General features: G+C 38.2%; 2 protein-coding genes across 2 annotated transcripts; one reads left to right on the forward strand and one right to left on the reverse strand.

The window, feature by feature from the left end:
- Positions 1–490: 490 nt before the first annotated feature.
- Positions 491–11,972, reverse strand: LOC116264452 (protein LIKE COV 2). The gene is made up of 8 exons (XM_031644684.2): positions 11,640–11,972; positions 8,559–8,611; positions 8,314–8,423; positions 6,148–6,315; positions 4,914–5,011; positions 3,227–3,353; positions 1,349–1,453; positions 491–904 (listed from the first exon to the last, which is right to left on the reverse strand). The coding sequence occupies exons 1-7, from the start codon at positions 11,772–11,774 to the stop codon at positions 1,350–1,352; spliced, it is 795 nt and encodes a 264-aa protein (XP_031500544.1). The 5' UTR covers positions 11,775–11,972; the 3' UTR covers positions 491–904; position 1,349.
- A 4,897-nt stretch (positions 11,973–16,869) lies between these two features.
- LOC116265082 (ribonucleoside-diphosphate reductase large subunit) lies at positions 16,870–22,620 on the forward strand. Its single transcript, XM_031645625.2, has 17 exons — positions 16,870–17,304; positions 17,439–17,500; positions 17,607–17,694; positions 17,948–18,211; positions 18,300–18,540; positions 18,700–18,776; positions 19,263–19,433; positions 19,538–19,630; positions 19,717–19,866; positions 19,948–20,034; positions 20,119–20,283; positions 20,375–20,494; positions 20,809–21,011; positions 21,095–21,244; positions 21,342–21,489; positions 21,960–22,043; positions 22,149–22,620. The coding sequence occupies exons 1-17, from the start codon at positions 17,077–17,079 to the stop codon at positions 22,245–22,247; spliced, it is 2,430 nt and encodes an 809-aa protein (XP_031501485.1). The 5' UTR covers positions 16,870–17,076; the 3' UTR covers positions 22,248–22,620.

The following is a 22,620-nucleotide window of genomic DNA, read 5'->3' on the forward strand; positions in this document are numbered from 1 at the left end:
AGTCATGCAGACCCTAACCCGGTTCTAGCATATACATATTAACCAGATCTTGACAAAATATTAATTCAATCTATTTCGCTCTTTTATTAAATGCTCAAAAATTAGCATTTACGATAAGAGGAACTCATTCCAGTTAGCTCCACCAGTAGATGCCAGGATTATATTTAGCGGCTCATAACATCTAACGTATAACCCACAAAGATACCCGTACACATCAAGTGCACGAAAAATTTTACATTAGCTCTTTAGTAGAAATATAAATCCCTAGGAAAATATGTTTGCAGTTGATTGAGTTATATAGGTATATGTCATTAATAAAAGTATAATTCTATTAATAATAAATATCTCAAAAAGTATAATCTTTTGTGTGCTTTAATTTTGTAGAACTTATAAAAGGACCAAAAGGTATGTATCTTTGTCAAAAGTATAATAGAGTTAAATTTTTCAAAAGAGGGTGTGTGCGTGTCTAAACTGCATGCACGCGGAAACATTTTCGATCTCAATTCTGCTATTTGTACATAAAAATTAAAGTGGTTACAGGAAAGCATGTTGCACAACGAGAAATTAGATGTTACAGCAACACCGCGGCACCACCAGACGTAGAGGGACATTAATTTTTCTTTTCTGAAAGAATACCTAGCATACAGAAAAGACAGGAAAAATACAGGCAGTAGACCAGCAGCAATGTGACCACGCAAGACAACAGCTGAGCGTCCCTTGTGCGGAAGCACTGGCTTACATCAAATTACATTGCATGATCACCATACCAGGCAACTGTGACTTGCTCTGCATCAAAAACTCTCCCACCTGCAATAAGCTTTGCCACAATTGGCCATCTGGTACATGCCTCTCCTTCGTTGTCTCTGAAACTGAAACCTATTTTCTCAGAAACTGGCTCCTAATCCTGTTAAGACACGAATTATCCTTTTTTAGAGGAGCCTGTTCAAACAATGGTAAGTACATAAAGGGGCTGTTTGGCATTAGGAACAGCATGTGAGCGTTCCATGAACCTACTTCAAAATTGGGGTAGATTATATTTCACAGGACACTTGTTCAAATGTTCCACGGTTTATCCCAATTGTGAGGCAGATTCATGGAACACTCTCACCTTGTTCGTAATGCCAAACAGCCCCAAAAAATATCAACCCTGTGTGACGTGTAATCAAGCCAGGATGCATGATTCTCCACCAACAACATTATTACAGTACCACGATACAAATATGATGTCTCAGTGCATGCAACTATGTAGCACAAATTGGTAGTTTCCCAGTCGCATTGAACCAAATGACTAAGCTGGTCAAAGCTTCTGTCCAGTGGACATCAATAAATTCACCTCAACAGAACATACCTCATCTAGCTATGCTGTTCAGACGGCTTCTATCATTTTGACGTGGTGCCCTCTCCAAAGGAGTGATTTTCTGTGGCATAGTCATCCCTCCAGAGACGATAATCTCTGCTTATGAAGAGGGAAAAGCATATCAATCTTAGAGATTCATGAGAAGAAAACACTAAATAGCCAAACCCAAGGCAAGTTTCAATTGCTCAGATCTCAATGACCTAAAGGTCAAAGGATCAGGTAGAGTGAAATTTTTGTGGTGCTGATACATGTATTTTGATCACATGATGAGGTGATTAGGGAACACTTAGGGGGTATTCGGCAACAAGAACACTAACCCAGAGCTTCATGAATCTGTTCCAGAGATTGGGGTAGATTCATGAAACAGTTTGAGGCAAATTCATGAAATACTGTGCTACAGCATTCCATGAATCTGCCCCAATTGTTGGGACAGATTCATGACTGTGTCCCATGAATCTACCCAATGTCTGAACAAATTCATGGAACACCGTATTAGTGTTCCTATTGCCGAACACCCCCTTAGTATCACAGGTGACAAAGTCAGAGAGACTGGTTAGTCACAGTCTAAAGGTTTCTACCAAGGACTGTAAACTAAACATTAATTGGTTGGCCAGATGACGTGGTTAATCTGCTGCAATGCTTGGATAAAGCCAGGTTGGTTGGTTAGAGTAAAAGGAAGCACCTTAACCATCTTCCAGTATATTTCTAAGTATACACTGCACAGAAAGGTACTTGTATTTCTAAGTTGTTATTTCATCCCAGTGCAGATGTGAAGATACTTTACAATACCAAGTAGACTGTATGCACAGTGGTTTTAACGTTGATTGCCATAAGCAATAGCGTTGCAGTGCTGATGGCTGCAGCTCTGACAGTAGCGGTGATGGTGTTGTTATTGGCCTTGATAAAGGGGATGAATGATTGTGGTGGTAAAAAAGAAGACAAAGCACGAACAAAGAAAAAAATAGGTCTGCAAAGAAAAAGTTCCACCATGATGACTGTTCCCGGAAAATTAAATGAATGAAATGTATCCACAGAGAAAAAATGATTGAACATCATATCAAATACTGGTCCAAGGTGATCTCAGAGAAGCAGGCATTCATTTCTCAGGCACGTTTAAAGTCTTCCAAAGCTGTCACCTCAAAGCATGCACAATGTGTTAATACGGCTTATGGTTTCAAAAAAGACAGGTCGACCCAAATTCACATCCTCCACTCCTCCAGTGTCAACATACGAAAGAATTCAGGGTGGTGGAAATGTAGTACGAGAAAGGAAGTGTATTTCCCCAAAAGATCAATTTGGAACCAGGGAGTCCCTGCATGTACCAAACATATCCAGGTCCCAAAAAAGCGCAAACAAAAATGCTACCATGCACTTTAACAACTGCAATATGGATGGAACAGAATCATGTAAATCTTACTCTGTAACACAAATACAATTTCTGCCTACCCTTCCAGGTCAATAGAAATTGTGCCACCTTGTGTCTTTTCAACATTTCCGTTTATCAGGATATCAATGCCTTTTAACAACAATACCAGTGTGCACGATGGGCAAGGTTGGGTGCATGTTATTCCAACAAACTCAACTAGCAACCACTTTTGCAGCGTAATATCATAGGCTTCTAATATCTTAGATTCTTAAGGACCATTGAATCCTAAACAAAAACAGGACATCCTACCAAAGCTGATTGTGATCATATTCTCCATGGTCCACAAAAGCAAACACAGCTATCAAAGCAAAAGCAAAAACGAAATGCAACAGCAGATACCCCAGCACAGAGAGTGAGAGAGAGAGAGGGATATGCAAAAAGCATCAATAAAGAACAGAAAATGTCAAGAACCATATCACAAGAACCAAAGAATCATAACACACCTATGCCTTCTCGGATAGACAAACTTGGTCTAATAATTTCTGCTGAATTGATCAAGAAAATGTCGCCAATATATAGATGGTTTGTCGGAACATATACACTGCAAAGTTCCTCATCTCCACCATCATTCTGAAGTCAACCCAAAAAACAAAAAAGTTAATTGGAAATGTTAAATATAACTGCATGAGATGAACATAACATGCATATTCTATATCCCAGTAAAAAAGCGACAGAGAAACCAAGCATCGCTCTCCTTACAGAACCACAGACCAAGCTTTTGGAATGTCGTTTTTTCATGAGGCAGTAACAAAAATTGCACTATTCAAGCAAGCCAAAGTAACAAATAACAAGAACAGTACACAAGTGAGATACAGTAGCTAAAATATCACAAATTTGTGCATCATCATAGGTTGACCTTCAGAATGAAATATGTTCAAAAAACAAAACATGCATGATCTAGACAACCAACAAGTATAGACGTCCAATTATTCTAGACAATGATTTCCAATATATCCGAAGCTTCATGCAGGGGAGTTGCACAAAGACCAAAGAAGAAGTCATGGCAGCAGCCATGTGATCATCTGCATAATTGTCAAACTAACTGAAATTTATTTTTAACCGGGGTTGATTTTTTAACCATGTTGGTATGATTACAAAAATACTGTTAGTCAGACATGAATAAATTAATGGAAGAGCATGAAACATGAATAAAGCTACTTGGCTGACCACTGAAATGTTTCCAGTCCAGCTACAACTAACAGGAAGGAACCATAAGGTGGCCTCCATCTTGTTTGCCCATGCTTTCCTTGGCAAGATACTTGAGTGGATAACTTCTTTACTGAGGCTGCAACTGTACAATGTACAGGTGAGTTGGGGCATTTGAAATCCAAAGTAATATTGAGTATTGAACAAAAACCATTCAATAGAACAGCCCTAAGCGATCCTTTCTTCCCATTTACTAGTCTAAGCCTAAAAGACCATAGTTGCAAAATAAACTTGAGGTATCGACTGGAGTAGCTTATCACATACTGGTCACAAAACCAAAACTATGAACTTGCCACCTGAAGCAAGAAAAACTCATTGCAGCTTTGTGTTTCTGATAAGTTGTATAATTGATAGCATGTTGAGTCACGTAAATAATAAGTCAGTTTTTTATCAGTCATAACATGAAAAAGTTTCATTGTTATCGTTATTTATAATTTTATATACATTTTTATTTGATCAACAAAAAAAATCATCTGAAATTATGAAGAAATCCAGTGCATTGTGACATAAATCCATAAGACAAAGTTCAGTAAAAAAGAAACAATCGCCATCAACCACCCAGAGTACAGGCCAATAATCTTGTAACAACACATATCTTGATATATTAGATTCTCTGCACCAAATTCAATAAGATGAAAATGATTATACAGATAAAAGACTCCTCATGAAACTAAAATCAGAAACTACTGCTGCTTGATAGTGGATTCCCAATATATGAAAAACTTAAAGAAGACAAATAAATCTTAGGAAGATGAATATGAATAAAGATCAAACTAAGGAGAATAATATAATATACAATTTCATAAACAGGGTAAACAAATAAATTAGAATGAATTGGAATTCAAGACTAGCAAGAAAAATCTATCAGCATTCGCAAGCATGTGAACTTGTGACAGAAGTAACATACACAAGTTAAAAAATTACCTGAAGGATGAGTGAGGATGTAATAAAACCAAATGCATATTCCCCAACACGAGGATGACGTATAATTGCAACTTCTTTAAATGCTGTGATGTTTTGGTCTGCATTGCAATAGAATTAGGACTTAATGTAGCATTCCTTAAACAAGCATATACAAAGAGAAAAAGAATATTACAAACTACAAACAACTACTTACATTATTCAGACAATGCAAACACCTAACAATATTGGTTGAATGATCTCTTAATCAATATAAAAACACAACTTGAACAGAAAGACTGAATGACTCTGGTTTGCAGAATATGCTCACTGAAAGGAGGCAAGAACCAAATGGTGGAGAATGCCCTTCACAATATTGGTGTTTTTGATCCACCAAGTTAAAATTGAGATTAAATGTTGTCAGACTATTCATTGTTGTGTTAAAGGAGTACAAGGAGCCAACCCTAGTATGAGATGACTGGGCTGGGCTAACTTGTATTGGTAGCAGTCCCAGGCAATTAAGCCAGGTTGGAAGTACATGGACGAGACCACCTGTATGGAGATTCAGCAACTATTATGCAACTTGTGACTTGTATATAGAAGAACAAGATGGAACCAAGCCAAAGGGGAGAATCCATGTGAGATGCTGCAGATAGAGATTTTTTAGAAGTTAGAAATATCAACTTTTTATTAAGTTGATGCTAAATAGAAGTTCACAAGTTTTTGGCTTTAAGGTCTTCTTGTGTCCTTAATGGCAACTTAAGCATTAACTTAGTTATTTCACTACACGATAATTTAGCTTCAATGATGACTCCATATGGTTGGTAGAAGTTTATGGTTCTACCATTTGATCGTCCTGCTCATGGAAAATACGATCAAGGTTCAGAGAGAGAGAGAGAGATTACTGAATTTCCTGATGGAAGTAACAATATTTTAAAAGAAAATTTATCTTCACTCAAGATCAGAAGAAAAAAAGGATCATCTTAGCCCAGTGACCAGCTTAATGCCCCCTCAAAAAATTACACACACACCTCCGGCATGAACTATGAAATTCAACAAACAAGAGTGGACGAAAATGTAAACTCCCTGCAATGCTCCTTGTGAAAAAATATTGGCCATCAAATAATATGTTTATTTTTCCAACCAGAGCAATAACAGAACTCCATTATCCATTAGGAAGTAAACTGCAGTTGATCACACAATACATCACAGACTGAAAGAAAGACATCCTCAGCAACAGAAAATCGTAAATGAGTACCTGGAGATATGGCAGTACTTATTTGCTTGGAAGCAGAATAAATATGCCTTACAAATGGCATTTTCTTGATAAACCATTCTCCAACCCACAAAACAGTTGCGCCCATCCAGGATGACACAAACAAACCAATTGAGAACACAAAAATCAAAGTAGTAATAAATCCAAGGCCTGCAACAAAGATCCAAAGCATCCATAGAGGATAAGAAAGCAAAAATAACAAACTTGGAGTTCCAATTAGAATGAGAATGAAATTGGAAAGGCCCACCATGCACTAGAGAGGATGAAAGCAACAGCACATACATATGCTACTAGAAAAGGTAAACTTTGGATGTCAATATGTCCATCAATCATCTTCAGATGTTGGAATCAGCTATAAAGGATATAGTATACATAATACACAATAACGCAAAAGACGACCATCAATAAAGGTAAATCACATCTGAACTCTCATGGCTGGACAACATTCTGAGATGTGCCAACTGGACTAAGAAAGGCCTTTTCACCTGCATGAACTGATTTTGCTAATTTGGACAAGTACAAGCAAATATTACATTTATTTTGCTTAATGTATACTAATATTCATTTTTTATCATTTCAATATGATTAGTAGGCGGCTTCTTCTTCAACAAAACCAGAGATCCAAATGTCAACTCAAGTGAGTATAACTTGAATTCCTTATACTATATCATAAAGCAGAAAGACTGACGCCCGAGAAAACAGCTCCATAGCAGACACTATGGCTTAGAATTGGTTGCAGCCAGATAAAACACTACCCATCAAGAACTATCATGATTCTAACGTACCAGGTATTGTGACAGATCTACTGTAATGCTCCACTTTAACAAGTATAGTCTCGCATCTAAGATTATGAAGGAGATCCTGGGGGACTTATAAAAAAGAGTTGATAACTAATTGGTTGCCTTGATTCCTACCTTTTTTGGGGCTGGAACCAAAACTACTATATGGCAGGTTGGATTTGTCGGACCAAGGGCCCAAGCTTGGTGTGGGAGTGAGCCAATTTGTTACAATCATATCAGACGGTTCAATACTCAAACTTGAGACCCACACGTGCGGACGCATGTACCTTAAGGGGGGTGGATTGTACCGTCTCATTTTGAGAAGCTTAGTCTTGTATCTAAAATTGTGAGGATTTTAGGGGACTTATAAAAGGAATCATTAAGTGATTGATTGTCCTGATGCTTAGTCTTTTTAGAGTTGGAACCGAAGCTATTGGAGGACGGGTTGGGATATGTCGGACCAGGGGCCCGAGCCCGGTGCGGAGTGGGCTGGATTGTTACATCTACTTAAGGTAGAAATGATGATATGGTTCTTCTCAAGAGACCCCTTAGAAGGTGTTTGATAAGAAAAACATTGTGTTCTGGAACTTATATTTCTAAAATACGTGTTCCAAGAGCACCATGCTTTTGTTCCAAAAAAAGTAGTGCAATTATGTTAAGTGTTTGATTGTTCGATGTAGGACCACTCAACATATTGCACTATGTTTCACTTGTTCCAAGAACATGGTGTTCTTGGAATATAAGTTTTGGACATTGTTGTTGACAAAACACGAATATGGTGTTGAGTGTCTTGAAATGCATGTTCTTGGAACAATTATGTAAAGGAACATTGTTGATGAGCATACAACAACATGGAGTTCTTCAACCGTATGCTTTGGAACATGCATTTCATAAACACATTGTTCTTCTTATCAAATGCCCTCTCAATTTTTCTAAAAAGAAAACAAAAAATATATGTACTTCTTCAAAATATAAAATAGGAAATTTTCTCAGCTATTTAGAGATTTTCCACATCACCACTTCTAACTCATATGAAACAAGTGATCATCTTAGATAATGACAGTAGAAGAAGGTTGCTTTCTCACAAAAGCCTCATAGCAGCTTTTCAAAAGAAGAAAAGAAATTTAAAATTAAATGCTTGTAAAGAAAATATCTAGCACATTATTTCCATTTTTTTATAAAATCCTACTTTTACATAACAAGTGCCATTATAAAGGAAACTCAAAGTATTGACCTCTCGCCACTTTGGAACCAAGTAATATCAGACAATCAACACAACAAACCAAAATAAAATCAATACGTACAAAATGAGAAAAGAATAACTGCCAAGAGGGGAGGAAGAATGAGCAAAAGTAGATGCATTCCATACCGAATATGTTGATCCCGAGTCTGATGTACAAGGGTCTAAAGAAACCATCAACAAATTGAATAAACCACCATGTGATGTAAAATGTAATTGCAACGGGAAAAAGAACCACACTGCATATCGGTATAAAAGTTCACTGTTAAAGGACAAAAAAAAACTGAACTACAAAACTAAACTGAGGGAAAAGTTGCTACAGTTAATCAGGAAACTAGAAAATCTTAGGCTATGTGAAAAGCCCTGAAGATTACCATCCAGTCATGAACTTTTTAGAGACCCAGTTCTGAAAGACCGCAAAGAAAGCCTGACCAAGCACAGAGACGAGTGTTAGTTAACAGGGGCAACAGTATCGGAGACAAAAGGTTGCAACAGAATTATTGAGTACACTACATGAGGAGATTAGTTAACGTTACCCTATGCACAATGGTCAAAATCAATGAAAGAAGTTGCATAGAAAACTAAGCGTTCTATTCAAAAATCAACCCCATTTAGGCCGCCCCTAGGATATAGGCATCAAAAGATTTGCGATGGTGCCAGAATCAGTTTCTCCTAGTTCGGTTCCTTATTAAAATTTAGATCTTCGGCTCAAGGATTTGGAAGGAAACCAAATTCTAATCATGGAAACAAAGCCTTCCAAGTCCTCAAGTTCCTTTGTCTAGGATTCCTTTTTCAAGAGGAGGCAGACGTGACTTCCTTATTTTTGAAGGAACCTGAAGGCCTTATCCAACACCTTCTCATCATCCCATGTCTAACTAAAAAATCTGGTCGGCCGGTGGCCTTGTCATAGTGGTCTTCAGAGTCTCAGACTAACATTTTCCGTGTTAGTTAACTTTTTAACTACAGTTCATTGCATAGTTTTAATTCAAACTTTAAGACCCAATCTCACTTATAAAAGTTTTGTAATCTAGAGTTACTTTCATCTTTCCAATTTTACCCATCTCTTTTCTTATTTTTATTTTTCAGATAATTTTTTTCGCTTATGATTGACTTGTTAAATTAAACTGATAAATAACTTTTTTTAAGACATTTTTTATTTTTCTTTTAAGTTGATATTCTTATGATTTTGCATTTGACCCTTGATAAACTTTAAATTAGCCCCAAATTTCTGTCATAGAAACAAAAGATAGAAACTGAGAATAGATGTGCCACTGAAACAAGAAACTTTCAGAATAATGAGATCACCAAAAGAAGACAAACAGCACCTTTGCAATATTATATTTTATCTGGCATGCAATACAAGCAATGACATTAATATAAATCTGCTATGGATGACCGATTCAATCAACTAATTTGCAAGAAATTGGTAGGAAGAGGTAATTGATGCTTTAAGGCCAAAAGGAAACTTCCAATGTTTCCTACATCCAATCAAAATTAAATGGTACAACAATACCAGCATCTTTTCTATGTTTTCCTCATTTGATATAGAAATCTCCAAGTCTTGCCATCTGGGACCAACTTTCACAGTTTGAGTGTGCATAAAAAGCTATAGAGCACCCCATCTGATAGACTTCATCCATAATTTATTTCTTTAATCTTTGTCATATTTCTGCTTTCTGATTCTCAAGAATAGGAAGCAAATCTTTAAATCAGTTAGATATTTCCTACACAAGAAAACATTTGAACCTGGTGCAACAAGCCCTTCCACTTTATTTGGAAGAGACAGGGTTGTGAAGGTTTTTCTAATTTGATATTTAGCTATTGATTTTGTGAAACTCGTATGGGGTGTCACAGATTCCATTTGTCTGGTAATGACTTCTCCAAATTACAGTTAAAGATGTGACAACACATCGGCATATGAACATTGCAGAAAGATTTGTGGTAGGAATGACCATCAGGGTTGCAGAAAATCATACCACAGATGGTGCTAGAAACAAATATATACCATGAGATTAGATACTAGACATTTTAGACCGGCCTCAAGTTATCCTGCCTTGTTCAGATGAAGAAAAAGGACATATGCATGATTCACAAGAATGCCTTCAATTGACGGTCAACAGCAACCCTTGCTTTGGTTGTTAAATCCACAAACCAAACACTAACTGTAGACCATTTTATTCCCCATCGGCAAATTATCATAAGGTATTTTAGTCCTTGGTTCATGTACAGTATGAACTTTAGGCAGCTATCAACACTAAACCAACTCATGTCCATCATATGCCAACCCTTTTAGCATGCATCAACTAGTCTTTTTAACAAAAGTTTCACCGTCTTGCTCAACATTTGACCCTGTGTTTCATATATTATTACTGATTTTGATAATCTGACAAACATGATATGGCCCCACCAAACCTGTTCCAATCACATTTCTGTTAACTGATATATTGCAAAAGAACAATATTATTATGTTATTCTAAACTACAATGACGATACTTCTCCATCTCTTCTGACTAAAAAGCCAATAAACCTCTTCAACATTGAAAGTCCAACAAAATTTACAAAGTAGAGGCACATGTTCTTTAGTATAAGGTAACGATAATTCATCACAAGTTGTCTTGCTTAGCAATCTGGTCCTGATGGATATGTTCATAATCTTGTTCACACTCCTGTTTGACTCTGGGATTGTAAAAACCACGCAACTCTTCTTTTTGGTCGTCAAACATCTACCAAACTATTATAGTAAAGGAATCCTTCTTTTGGATAATACAACATATCCTACAAGTGCTTGAATCGGTCTTTTGATAATATAATTGCAACCACTATTTAGAAAAACAAAATGTCGCAAATTTACAGCTCTCCCTTTACCCATTTGGACTGAAGACGTACTCAATTTTACCGTGCTCTTCTTTCCAATAAAATTAATTTTATTTTCCAGCACTTTCCAAGATCTATCGTAAGGCCTGCGATATGGCAATAACTCTAATCCAGGCTATGCAAAAACATAAAAAAGCGCAAACTAACTCCACAATTAACGCTGCCTGATTCGAACCACTCAGAATTCTGTTCACATCGAAAAGAAACCCTTCGAACATTGTATTTCCGCAATGGACAATCAAATCCCGACGAAACAAGTAGCTGATACTTCCTTACGCACTGGCCGAGTATATATTAGTGATCAAGTGCGATAATCTAGCAGATCATACTCAAAAGAGACGCACCTAGAATTTGTTTAGTTCGTCATTCATTCCCAGAGGACACCGATCACATCCTCAACCAAAAACGACCACCAACTATTACAAATCTCACCTAAAATCGAACCCTAATTAGTCGAATGCCATCCATTCCTTTTTACATGAAAAATCGGATGCCACAATACAAGTCATCGACGGAGACCAAAAATTCCGCCAGCATACGCGCGCGCGGGAGAGAGTGGGGGAAGAGAGACCGATCCTGACCTTACGCGTGGAATAGTTGGGGGAAGGGGCGGGAGACTTGGCAGGGTCTTCGGGGTCCTCTGACTCCATCTGCGCGACCACCAGCCGCGCCCCGAGCGGCGTCCCCGACGACAGCGCCTCCTTCTCCTCCGCCATCCGTCCTTTTCCGTTTCTTTCTGATGGGAGAGAAAACGAAAGAAACGGATCAGCTTATTCCAATTCTGGCGCCCGCACTTTCTCCTCTGCAAATCTCTCCCGCCCGCGGGAACAGCGACTTCGCTCTGACGTCCCGCCCGCTGCCCAGTCGAAGGGGATTCAGCCTTCCCTCTCACCCACCTGCTCGACCACTTTCCCCTTCCCCTCTACGTCAAGCCTTCATGATTTTTTTTTTTTTTCTTTACTTTTTTCACAAGCAATTTCAGTTCAGACCCATGATTTTATGTCTAATCGTGTAAGTGACTCCACCTTCCCAAAATTTTTGCTACGAGCTTCCGCTTTCTTCACCCGTGCTAAAGACTTCTTTTCCTCCCTACCTGACGTTCAATTTCAGTTGTCTCCATTCAAGCGATTATCCTGTTTTCATATTTATTTGTGCATTTGCTTTGTCAAAAACTAATATCTTATCTTTGATTCATTTTGAAATTTCATAAACGCCGAACTTGGTCTTGGTCTTGACTCAAACTGGTTTGTGTTTGCATTGACCTCGAAGGCACCACCCAAACCAAATTATATTAAGTATCACCATAAAAAATTTAGTCTTACTTAATTGTGAAGATCCTCATAAAAGTACAAGAACAACCTTTTATTTGCTTTTCAGCTCCAGGCTAGGTGGGGATGTGATTTTTTCTTTCTTTTATTTGATTTTGATAAGCTGAAATTTGACAAGGTGACTTACCAAAATGTTTGATCTATGGTAAATAAATTTTTCAAAGGCCACATTAAAATTTCTATAAATGCTTATCAGTAAATTATTGTTTTCCACTCTCTTGAGTCACATTTGCAGAAATAAGGGGAATTAACCTGCGACCGTGTTTTAGCAAATAACCGAACACTACGGACGGCATTTAGAATTTCGAGCAATAAACTGGCTCTCGGGTATGTCCCGCTGTATATAACGTGAAGTTGGTTGCCTGCTCCTACTCACTGCCGTTTTCGAGCCCGACGCGTTGACTCTTGCGAACCTCTCTACTTCTCAAATGGATCGGTTCCGTGTCTGAGCCCTGGGGAGTTCTGGTACAGGAACAGATTGTCCTGTCTCGTTCCAGTTTCCATGACAGATTATTACTATCTAATTATTTTTACCATCAATTTACCTTACATTTTTTAAAATATAATCATTAAACAGTAACAATTTGTGATAGAATTTGCTAAAGTCCAAAAAAAAAAGGGCATTTCTAAAGAGCATAATAATAAGAATGATAATTGAATTTTAAATAGTTTCATTATTGTAGAAACCTCAGCCTTTGAGATGTGGACAAAAGCCACGACGTTTTTTGTACTGTTGGAGAGAGACCCACGCGTGTTTGTTTATTGTTTGTCCTGTACATAAACTGACACGTATATGGACTTCTTAGCGGCTGAACTTGCCTCCGTATGAAGTTTTGGATTCTTTACTCCATCTTTGTACACATCCAACATTTCACATACCTGATATGAAATGGAAGTTTTGGATTCTTTACTCCATCTTACTTCCCAGATTAGGGCTGCAAACGGGCTGGATTTGGACTTGGTTTGAAAAAATTTGTTGGATAAGTTGATTCGACCCCGATAATAAATATTCTAACGTAAAAATTATATCAAACTTATGAAATAATTTACATGCTTCAATTGGCATCGAAATATTTATTTCATAGCTCAACTGGTATGGTAGTAATGTGATACTTTAATTGATGGGTGATCGGCGTTCTAGAACAGTTCTGAACCCCATGAAGAAAGCTTCGACAAGCTTCGACCTTTTTTGGGGTAGCTTCTATTCACCAAAATGAACTCCATGCAGTGCTACCCCGATATGCCCATTTATAAGGTGCATCATATCTTACATTTAGATAAGGAAAAGTATATATATATATATATATATATTGGCAAGCTAATCCAGATTGGACGGCACGGCGAGTTGGTGCCCAGCGAAGTTGAGGTGGTTCCAGTTGTCTTCTATCTTTATCAAACACCGCCGAATGATTGTATATTATAATGAGATAAAAGTGTAAAGTTTGGCTTATTTCCCGAAAACTACTCGATATTTTAGATAATCTTAGTTATGATTTCCAGTATCTCTTATATATTCCTCAAACCATTGTAATTCCTCAAACAGCAAGTTCTACACACATCTAAAAAAACTTGATGACATTTATTTTATTTATACTTTCTCAAACTTTTCTTTGTTTATTCATCGCTCCCTCCCAATCTGGGTTGTTTCCATGTGACATGAAGACTCCCAAACATTTGTTTATTGAATTTGCAAACCAAGAGAAGGTCGTATTCCCCCGAGTGTTGGTGCGAGTCTTTGTTTATGTATAAAACCCATGGAGAGAGTTTACTTTTGTTCTACGATCACTTGAAGGGTATTGGGGAGAATGAAACTTTTTAAAATCACTTGAAGTAATTTAAAGCATCCATATTATTCAGATGAGCAAAAGATTAGTAATTTAAAGCATCCATATTGTTTAGATGAGGAAGATGCTAATATCACCCCTCTAATAAAGGCCGAAGCCCCCACCCCACCCCTTCCCCTCATCCCTCAGTGTCTATAACTGCTTGGTGATGCCTTGAGGTAGGCACCCCCGCTATGCACTATTTGCATGTTGGTGCTCCTTCCTCCCAACCCCTTTTTTGCAGCAAAGAAGATTGACGTCACGAGAAATCAATACCAGCTGCCTAGCAGCCCCTACCCAAGTCTTTGCACCAATCCCCTTGTGTGAGCATCCATATTGTTAATTTTTCGCTAAATTTAACACTATAAAGTATAAGTACGTTTTTGCAAATATAATAAGTGTTTTTCAAACAACCTTTTCACGTTAACAGTAGTTTGGATGGTTAAAGAGGTTATTAACAACTGATCAATGTAAAAACAATATCTGTTCGTTACGAAATGAAAGTTGCCAAAGCTTTTTGGCCTTTGCTAATATAGTAAAAATGACATGACGGACTATAGGAAAGCCAAAACAAAGCGAGTGTGCTTCATATTTTTTGTATGGTCAACACTAATGGCATACAAATTTGTTGATGGTCAGCACTAATAGCATACAATTACCATTGGGTATAGTGAGTACTAATGACATACAATTGCCATTGAGTATAGTGAGTACTAATGACATACAATTACCATTAGTCATGTCGATCACTTTTCCATAACTTTTCTAGTTTTAGTCGTCTTAACTCTTAAAGCCAACTCAAGTTGGTGATACCAAAAGTTTAATTGACACAAAATCAATTTCTAATTGACAGTTTAAAACTAAGATTTTTCATATCCATGATGTTTGCCCCAATAGGCATAACAAAGCTAGACAAATAAGCTTATTGGTGAAAGTTTGGTGATCTGTTCAATTCCTTTAATGTTACTCCTTATTGCAAATGGTAAATACTAATTGACACGTACACCTAATTTCAAACACTATCCAAACACACATTCGATGATGCTTTGGAATATATAATTATTAGAAAAAACTGTTAAAGGTTTATCAAATTATGACATACTCATTCCTTTATGAGTTTTCAAAAGCCTTCATGTCCTATAATTTTTTTTTTTCTGCTTCCATCATTGATTGGAGAAAAGATATTTTATTTTTACAAAAACCCGCTTAGAAAAATTTTGTTTGTTTTGTTACTTGGGGGGGCATAGCGTCAGGATTCACGATGAACGACAAGTTAAATGGGAACACGTCAGCCCCATTGGAAATAGAAGCACCAGCATGGACAGAACTATAAATTTTTTGTCGTAGGGGCCGAATTATAGTTTTAAATTTTAAGAGGATATAAAATAAAATTTTTCAAAATTTGCATATTTACCTTTCATTGCAGGAGCCGAACTATAGTTTTAAAATTTTAACAGGATCCGAAATAAATTTTTTCAAAATTTGTATATTTGTTGAAATAAAATATTTGAAATTTACATATACATTTTTTAATGTTTTAAAAATTGAGGGAGGGCCAAGGCCCCTACCAGCCTCTACCAATGCCCTTGAGAAGCACTAAAGCAAGGTTTTATGAATATGTCCTAAAAATTCGGTAGATTCAAGTCATATATCATCAATTTGTCACAATCTTTCAGACTTACTGATCAAACATTGTGTTAAAACTACTTCTGTCACCAAATCCCTACTTAGAGATTGAGGAATCTCAACACTTGCTTTACGAGACAGCGACTTAATACTGCATCAATCACTTCGTATAATCTTCCAAATTCGGAGCATTGTACACGATTTGAATAAATGTCTTAGTTGCATCATCTAAACGTAACATTTCAAATTCGAAACTTCAAACCTCCGTGGCTTCTTTAACACGCCAAACAAAATAGAAGAAAGAGAGAGAATGGCAAAACCGAAGAAGAACAGCAAAGGCTTTAAAAATTTCAAAACTTCAAATTCAAACCCCACATTCAATTCATTTCTAGCTTCCATAGCAAGCCACAGCGACGGAGCAGCCCCATAAAAGGAAGAAAACAACGGGCAGACGACGAGAGCTGGCTGTCTTGTGGCGGAAGCTTTCCCGGCAATTCTATTTCGAAGCGCAAAATATCGGCCGGAAAAAATGAAGGTAACGTTCTCGGCGCTCACGGTTCATCCTTGAACAATATCAATATATTATAAAAATAAACATCGAACTGATGTCCGATAAAATCGGCAAGGATCACACATACAAATCGAAACATAAGGAAGATATAAACACGATATTTTCGGCAGACATAGTTTGAATTTCCCAGCTTCAAATTCCGCGCAAAAATGCGATATATTGAAAAAAACGGAAAAGAAAAGGTACTTGTTTATTGTTTTTGGAGGCAGAAACGGAAACTTAAAACCCCCGGAAAGAGAGGAATCGAGTGGCGGGGGAGCGGGCGAAAGGAGCACGTTCCATTCAAAAAAATCTCCCGAAATGGTGAGAGCGAGAGAGGAAAATGGTAAAAAGGGAAGGAAATCAAGCGGCGGAGGGAAGCATTCAAGGGGGGAGAGAGAGAGAGGAATCTGGGGCAAGTGGGGAGAGGGAGGGGGCGGGGGCCAGAATGGCGGGAAATACGAAGGAGGGAGAAAGATTTTTTTTTTTTTTTTTTTTTTTTGTTTGAAAAGCTTCGTGCCCGCCTATTTAGAGCAGCCGCTTTCCCTTATCTCTATTCGCCATTAACCCTCATCATCTCCTTCTCTATCTCCCCCCCTCTGTCCGTCTCTCTTCCTTTCTTTCTGTAGCAATTGCAAAGTGTTTGGCGGAATTATTGAGAGAAGAAGGCCCCAGATCACCGTCAGCGAAGATGTACGTGATCAAGAGGGACGGGCGCAAGGAGGCTGTCCACTTCGACAAGATCACCGCCCGCCTCAAGAAGCTTAGCTATGGCCTCAGCGAGAAGCACTGCGACCCCGTCCGCGTCGCCCAGAAGGTCTGCGCCGGAGTCTACTCCGGCGTCACCACCAGCCAGCTTGACGAGTTGGCGGCTGAGACGGCTGCTGCCATGACCACCAACCACCCTGATTATGCTTCTGTAATTCGCCTTCCCTGTCTCTGTTGAAGTTGCAAGTAGTTTCTGTTTTCATTGGGTTTCTAGTACAATGACGCGGTGGATTTTGCTCAGATTTATATTTCTTTCATCTGATTGCGTCGCATTCTTTTGTGAAGCTCGCGGCCAGGATTGCGGTTTCAAATCTGCATAAAAATACGAAGAAGAGCTTTTCTGAAACGTGAGATTCTCTATATGCTTGGATACCATGTTCTTTTTTTTTACTGATACAAGAATTGTTCCGTCGTCTGACGTTTTTTTGTTTTTTTTTTTCCGGCGCGTTTTAGGGTCAAGGATATGTACAATCATGTGAATTCGAGATCAGGGCAAAAGGCTCCTTTGATTGCAGATGATGTTTATGAGATAATTATGAAGGTTTCTTTATCTTACTTTTTTCTGTTGTGTTTCCTGGTTTCCTTTAATTTGTTTTGGCCCGTTGTGTGACTTTGTTATTTGAATATATATATTTTTTTAATATTCGTTCGCTTGAGTTGAGGGCCTATATTTATGCGATTTTCTCTTAACGTACAAGCAGAAAAGTCTGCTTATTCTTTTTTTTTTTTTTTTTTTGAATGAGAACAACAGCAGCTCCAGTTTCCTGATTGTTTAAATGCCGTTCTTATTTCAGAATGCTGCTCTTCTAGACAGTGAAATCATATACGACAGAGATTTTGATTATGATTATTTTGGGTTTAAGACCCTGGAGAGATCATATCTCCTCAAGATTGGTGGGAAGGTTGTTGAGCGACCACAGCATATGCTCATGAGGGTGGCTGTTGGCATCCACAAAGACGACATTGATTCTGCACTCAAAACATACCATTTAATGTCGCAGCGCTGGTTCACTCATGCTTCGCCCACTCTTTTCAATGCCGGAACACCAAGGCCTCAGGTATGTTTTGTGAGCTTCCTGTGAATGCTTTCCTGCTCCTTCGTACTTGTAATTGTGGTATAGTTTTAATGGGTAGTTGTCTTATCAGTTGAGCAGCTGCTTCCTTATCTGCATGAAAGATGACAGCATTGAAGGTATCTATGATACACTGAAGGAATGTGCTGTTATTAGCAAATCTGCTGGGGGGATTGGTGTTTCTGTCCATAATATTCGTGCAACGGGCAGCTATATCCGTGGTACAAATGGTACTTCGAATGGGATTATTCCTATGCTAAGGGTGTTTAATGACACTGCTCGTTATGTTGATCAAGGAGGCGGCAAAAGGAAAGGTAACCTTTTTCTTTTCCCTTGAAAAAAGTCATCTTGTTTCTTTTCTCATGATGCTAATTGCTGAATGGCATTAGAACTTCTTGCGGAAGTTCCTAGATACTCAATGTTCGAATCCTGCAGTTTGGTTGCATTTTAAGTGATGCTTCTTGATTTTATAGGTGCATTTGCTGTGTATCTCGAACCATGGCATGCGGACATCTCTGATTTTCTTGAATTGAGAAAGAATCATGGAAAGGTATTTACAGCCTTCATTATGACATACCCCCCTTGCAGTCTTTTTCCTCTCCTTTTTTTGCATTGCATGTCACATCTGCGTATGTGAATTAGAGTGTGATTGAGGATCCCGTGCTCTATGCATCGACCTGCTTTAGATGTACTTGTTAGACTTCAAGTCATGCTTAGCAGTCGGTTTTTAGAGCTGTTTTCCCCATGACTGACAGCCTTAATTTTACATGCCAAAAGCTGGTAAAAAGAGGAGTGCATTTGCCTGTTTAGATGACTGGGGTTTGTTACTAAGCTGTTCGAAGTTTCGAACATAGCTAACAGGTTAATATGTGCCTTTTGAAACTTTGATTTCAAGGTTACATGATGAATCTGATTAAATTTGTGTGCAAAGTGGATGCCAGGCTGCTTGCTGCTTGCTTGATGTATTTTGTGCAATCTATTAAATTATGGATTTGCCGATGATGCTTGACTGAACTTAGAGGTTGGGTTACTATAGGAGGAAAACAGAGCACGTGATCTTTTCTATGCACTTTGGGTGCCTGATCTCTTCATGAAGAGGGTCTGGGATGATGAAACATGGTCACTTTTCTGTCCAAATGAGGCTCCAGGCCTAGCTGATTGCTGGGGTGAAGAATTTGAAGCCCTATATACTAAGTACGAGACAGAAGTAAGTTATATAGCCTTACATAGTCTTTTGATTGCCATCTGTGCAATATTAGGTATTCTAGAATGTTTTTTTGTTTGACCCGTTGGTTTGTTTTTCCATTTTAGGGAAAGGCGAAAAAGGTTGTGAAGGCTCAAGATCTCTGGCACTCTATTTTGACATCTCAAATTGAGACTGGAACCCCTTACATGCTTTACAAGGTCTTCACTTGCTCAAACATTATTAATCATTAGTATTATGTTAAGTTAATCTTTGTTATTCTTATGCAGTTTGCTATCTTTTGCAGGATACTTGCAACAGAAAAAGCAACCAACAAAACTTGGGCACAATAAAGTCTTCTAACCTGTGTGCTGAAATTGTTGAGTATTCAAGCCCAACAGAGACTGCTGTTTGTAACCTTGCATCAATTGCTCTTCCTCGTTTTGTCAAGGAAAAGGTACTTGAGTGTTCTAACAATATCTAGTTATGCGTCACTGTCGCAATCTTTTGGCTTGTCTAAACTTATTGCCTTCTGCAGGGTCTGCCACAGGATTCCCAGCCATCCAAGCTGGTTGGCAGCAGGGGCTCATCCAATCGATATTTTGATTTTGACAAACTTGCTGAGGTTTGTGCTTTGATATGACTTTTATCAGTTTCTTTCTCTATCAGTTCAGTGAGCATGATATTTTTCCCTTTCCTTTTTGATCAGGTCACCTCTATAATCACATCAAACTTGAATAAGATAATTGATGTTAACTTCTACCCTACTGAGACTGCAAGAAGATCAAACATGCGACACAGGCCAATAGGTATAGGAGTTCAGGGACTGGCTGATACTTTTATCTTGTTGGGGATGCCGTTTGATTCAGAGGAGGTTAGTTACTGCACCAAACTTGTTCTATTGTGCTGGTGCAGCTATTGTTCTTTTCTGATTGGTTTTCAAATTTGATTTGTTTCTGCATTAGGCTCGTCAACTGAACAAGGACATTTTTGAAACTATTTATTATCATGCTTTGAAAGCCTCTTCTGAACTTTCTGCAAAAGAAGGCCCTTACGAGACATACTATGGGAGCCCAGCAAGCAAGGTTCGTCTATGATCTATAATGTCCACTACTGTGTTTCTTTGTTGTTCACGTTCTATCCTCTGCTATTTGGATGCTTTTAAGAACAAGAATTATCTGAATGAAAACTGAGCTGAAAGATTGTGTATGAGTACCAAATGCTCTGTTGTGCAATTGCACAATGATGCACAAGCAGTTTAGGTTCAACAGGAGGTCAGCCAGTCTGCCTGTTTGTAATAAGTTGAAGTTGCTTTGAGGTTATATGTAAACTCTTTTTTATGCATTTTAATCTGCTTTGGTTATTATATATTAACTCCTTCCTTTTCTATTGCATGCAGGGAATTTTCCAACCTGACATGTGGGAAGTAACTCCATCTAATCGATGGGATTGGCCTGCTTTAAGAGAAATGGTTGCAAACAATGGCTTAAGGAATTCCCTTCTGGTTGCTCCAATGCCCACAGCATCTACCAGCCAGATTCTTGGCAATAATGAATGTTTCGAACCATACACTTCCAATATCTACAGTAGAAGGGTTTTGAGGTATGTTTTCTAGGCAGTTCCGTTTGTCTATTTCTTTCAGCTGAATCTGAGGATTATGTCTGATAGTTTGCTACCATCTCCAGTGGCGAATATGTAGTGGTTAACAAACATCTTCTTCATGACTTGACTGAAATGGGTCTTTGGTCTCCTTCTCTAAAGAACAAAATAATATATGACAATGGCTCCATTTACAAAATACCGGAGATTCCAGCTGATGTCAGATCAATTTACAAGTACGGAGATTCATATCCCACTCTTATTTATATGCTTCCCTTTCCTCCTATTTAGCCATTAGTTTTGAAGTTAAACTTGAATGTTTGTCTTTTTCAGAACTGTTTGGGAGATCAAACAAAGAGTTCTAGTGAACCTTGCTATTGACCGTGGATGCTACATAGATCAGAGTCAGAGTCTGAACATATATATGGACCAACCTGATCATGCCAAACTTACTTCTCTGCATTTCCATGCTTGGTCTAAGGTAAGATATATGGATTAGTGTGTCATCTACATTTACTAGTTTGATGTTGGTATCAGTTCATGCGGATACATGGTGGAGCTTTCCTAGTCTGCATCTCTCGCCTCCATGCCCCCCACCTTTTTCTATTGCCAGCTTTACTATTACAACACTAGGGGAACTATATGGTTGGGACTTGATCTAATGTCTAAAGCATATGTCAAATGATGCCTTTGTCTAATTTCCTCTGTTCAGTGATTTGGTAATGGCACTCATGCCGAAAGGATGCCAAATGTTAAATTCTTTGTGAAAACTTCTCATGGGGACCGACCTGTCGTTCCATGCTGTTCATGCTTCCGCTCATTCTCTTGATACAAGTTTCATATGGAATTCAGATTAGTTTTTGTTCATCACTGTCTCATAACTGTGTCATAGATGAAAATTCATTTTTCAATAATTAGTTCTATCTTCATAGCGATTCTTCATCTTGGCAGGGTTTGAAAACGGGGATGTACTATCTACGCTCCCGTCCTGCAGCTGATGCAATCAAATTCACTGTAGACGCTTCTATGCTTAAGGTGACAACATTTCCTTTCCCTATTTTATGTCATTTATTGTTCTTTAACCTCTATTTTCTTCTTTTTATTTCTCTGCTGATGCCAATTAACTTATGCATACATCAGGATAAACCGTTAACGGTGGATGATGATATTGAGACGAAGATGGCGCAGATGGTTTGTTCCTTGGAAAATCGAGAAGAATGCATGGCATGCGGGAGTTAGCCGTACTTGATTACTTTTTTATTGGAGACTGCCAGGATGGTCTCCTTAGAAAATCGAGAAGAATGCTTTGCCTTGGGAGTTGGCAAATATTAGAATGTCATCTTGGTGTTAGTACAATATTTCTGCCACGAGGCAGGCAACTGCAGGCTGGAGTACATCTTCTCCATTGGCTATGATTTGTTCACTTCGGTGGACGATATTACGCGAGAGGAAGAATGAGATTGGTTGTACATATGAAAGTTTTTTCTTTATATCTATTGGCAATGACCTCTAGTAAGTTTGATCTATTGGACGAATAGTGCTTGTGACTTGTTCAAATATCTTCCTTAATGCAATGAAAGGCAAAATGGGCATCTCTCCCCCCTTGTGGTTA

Source organism: Nymphaea colorata, chromosome 11, assembly GCF_008831285.2.
Source record: "Nymphaea colorata isolate Beijing-Zhang1983 chromosome 11, ASM883128v2, whole genome shotgun sequence".
In the NCBI taxonomy this organism is placed as follows: Eukaryota; Viridiplantae; Streptophyta; class Magnoliopsida; order Nymphaeales; family Nymphaeaceae; genus Nymphaea; species Nymphaea colorata.

What these genes read in the sequence shown, in the direction of transcription:
- LOC116264452 (XM_031644684.2), bottom strand. Translation starts at nt 11,774, where the DNA reads ATGGCGGAGGAGAAGGAGGCGCTGTCGTCGGGGACGCCGCTCGGGGCG. An exon ending in ACTCGGGATCAACATATTCG is followed by an intron (nt 6,316 to 8,313) that starts GTATGGAATGCA and finishes TCTTTGTTGCAG; the next exon opens with GCCTTGGATTTATTACTACT. An exon ending in CATCCTCACTCATCCTTCAG is followed by an intron (nt 3,354 to 4,913) that starts GTAATTTTTTAA and finishes GGTTGACTTCAG; the next exon opens with AATGATGGTGGAGATGAGGA.
- LOC116265082 (XM_031645625.2), top strand. Translation starts at nt 17,077, where the DNA reads ATGTACGTGATCAAGAGGGACGGGCGCAAGGAGGCTGTCCACTTCGAC. An exon ending in TTTATGAGATAATTATGAAG is followed by an intron (nt 17,695 to 17,947) that starts GTTTCTTTATCT and finishes TTCTTATTTCAG; the next exon opens with AATGCTGCTCTTCTAGACAG. An exon ending in ATTTTGACAAACTTGCTGAG is followed by an intron (nt 20,035 to 20,118) that starts GTTTGTGCTTTG and finishes CTTTTTGATCAG; the next exon opens with GTCACCTCTATAATCACATC.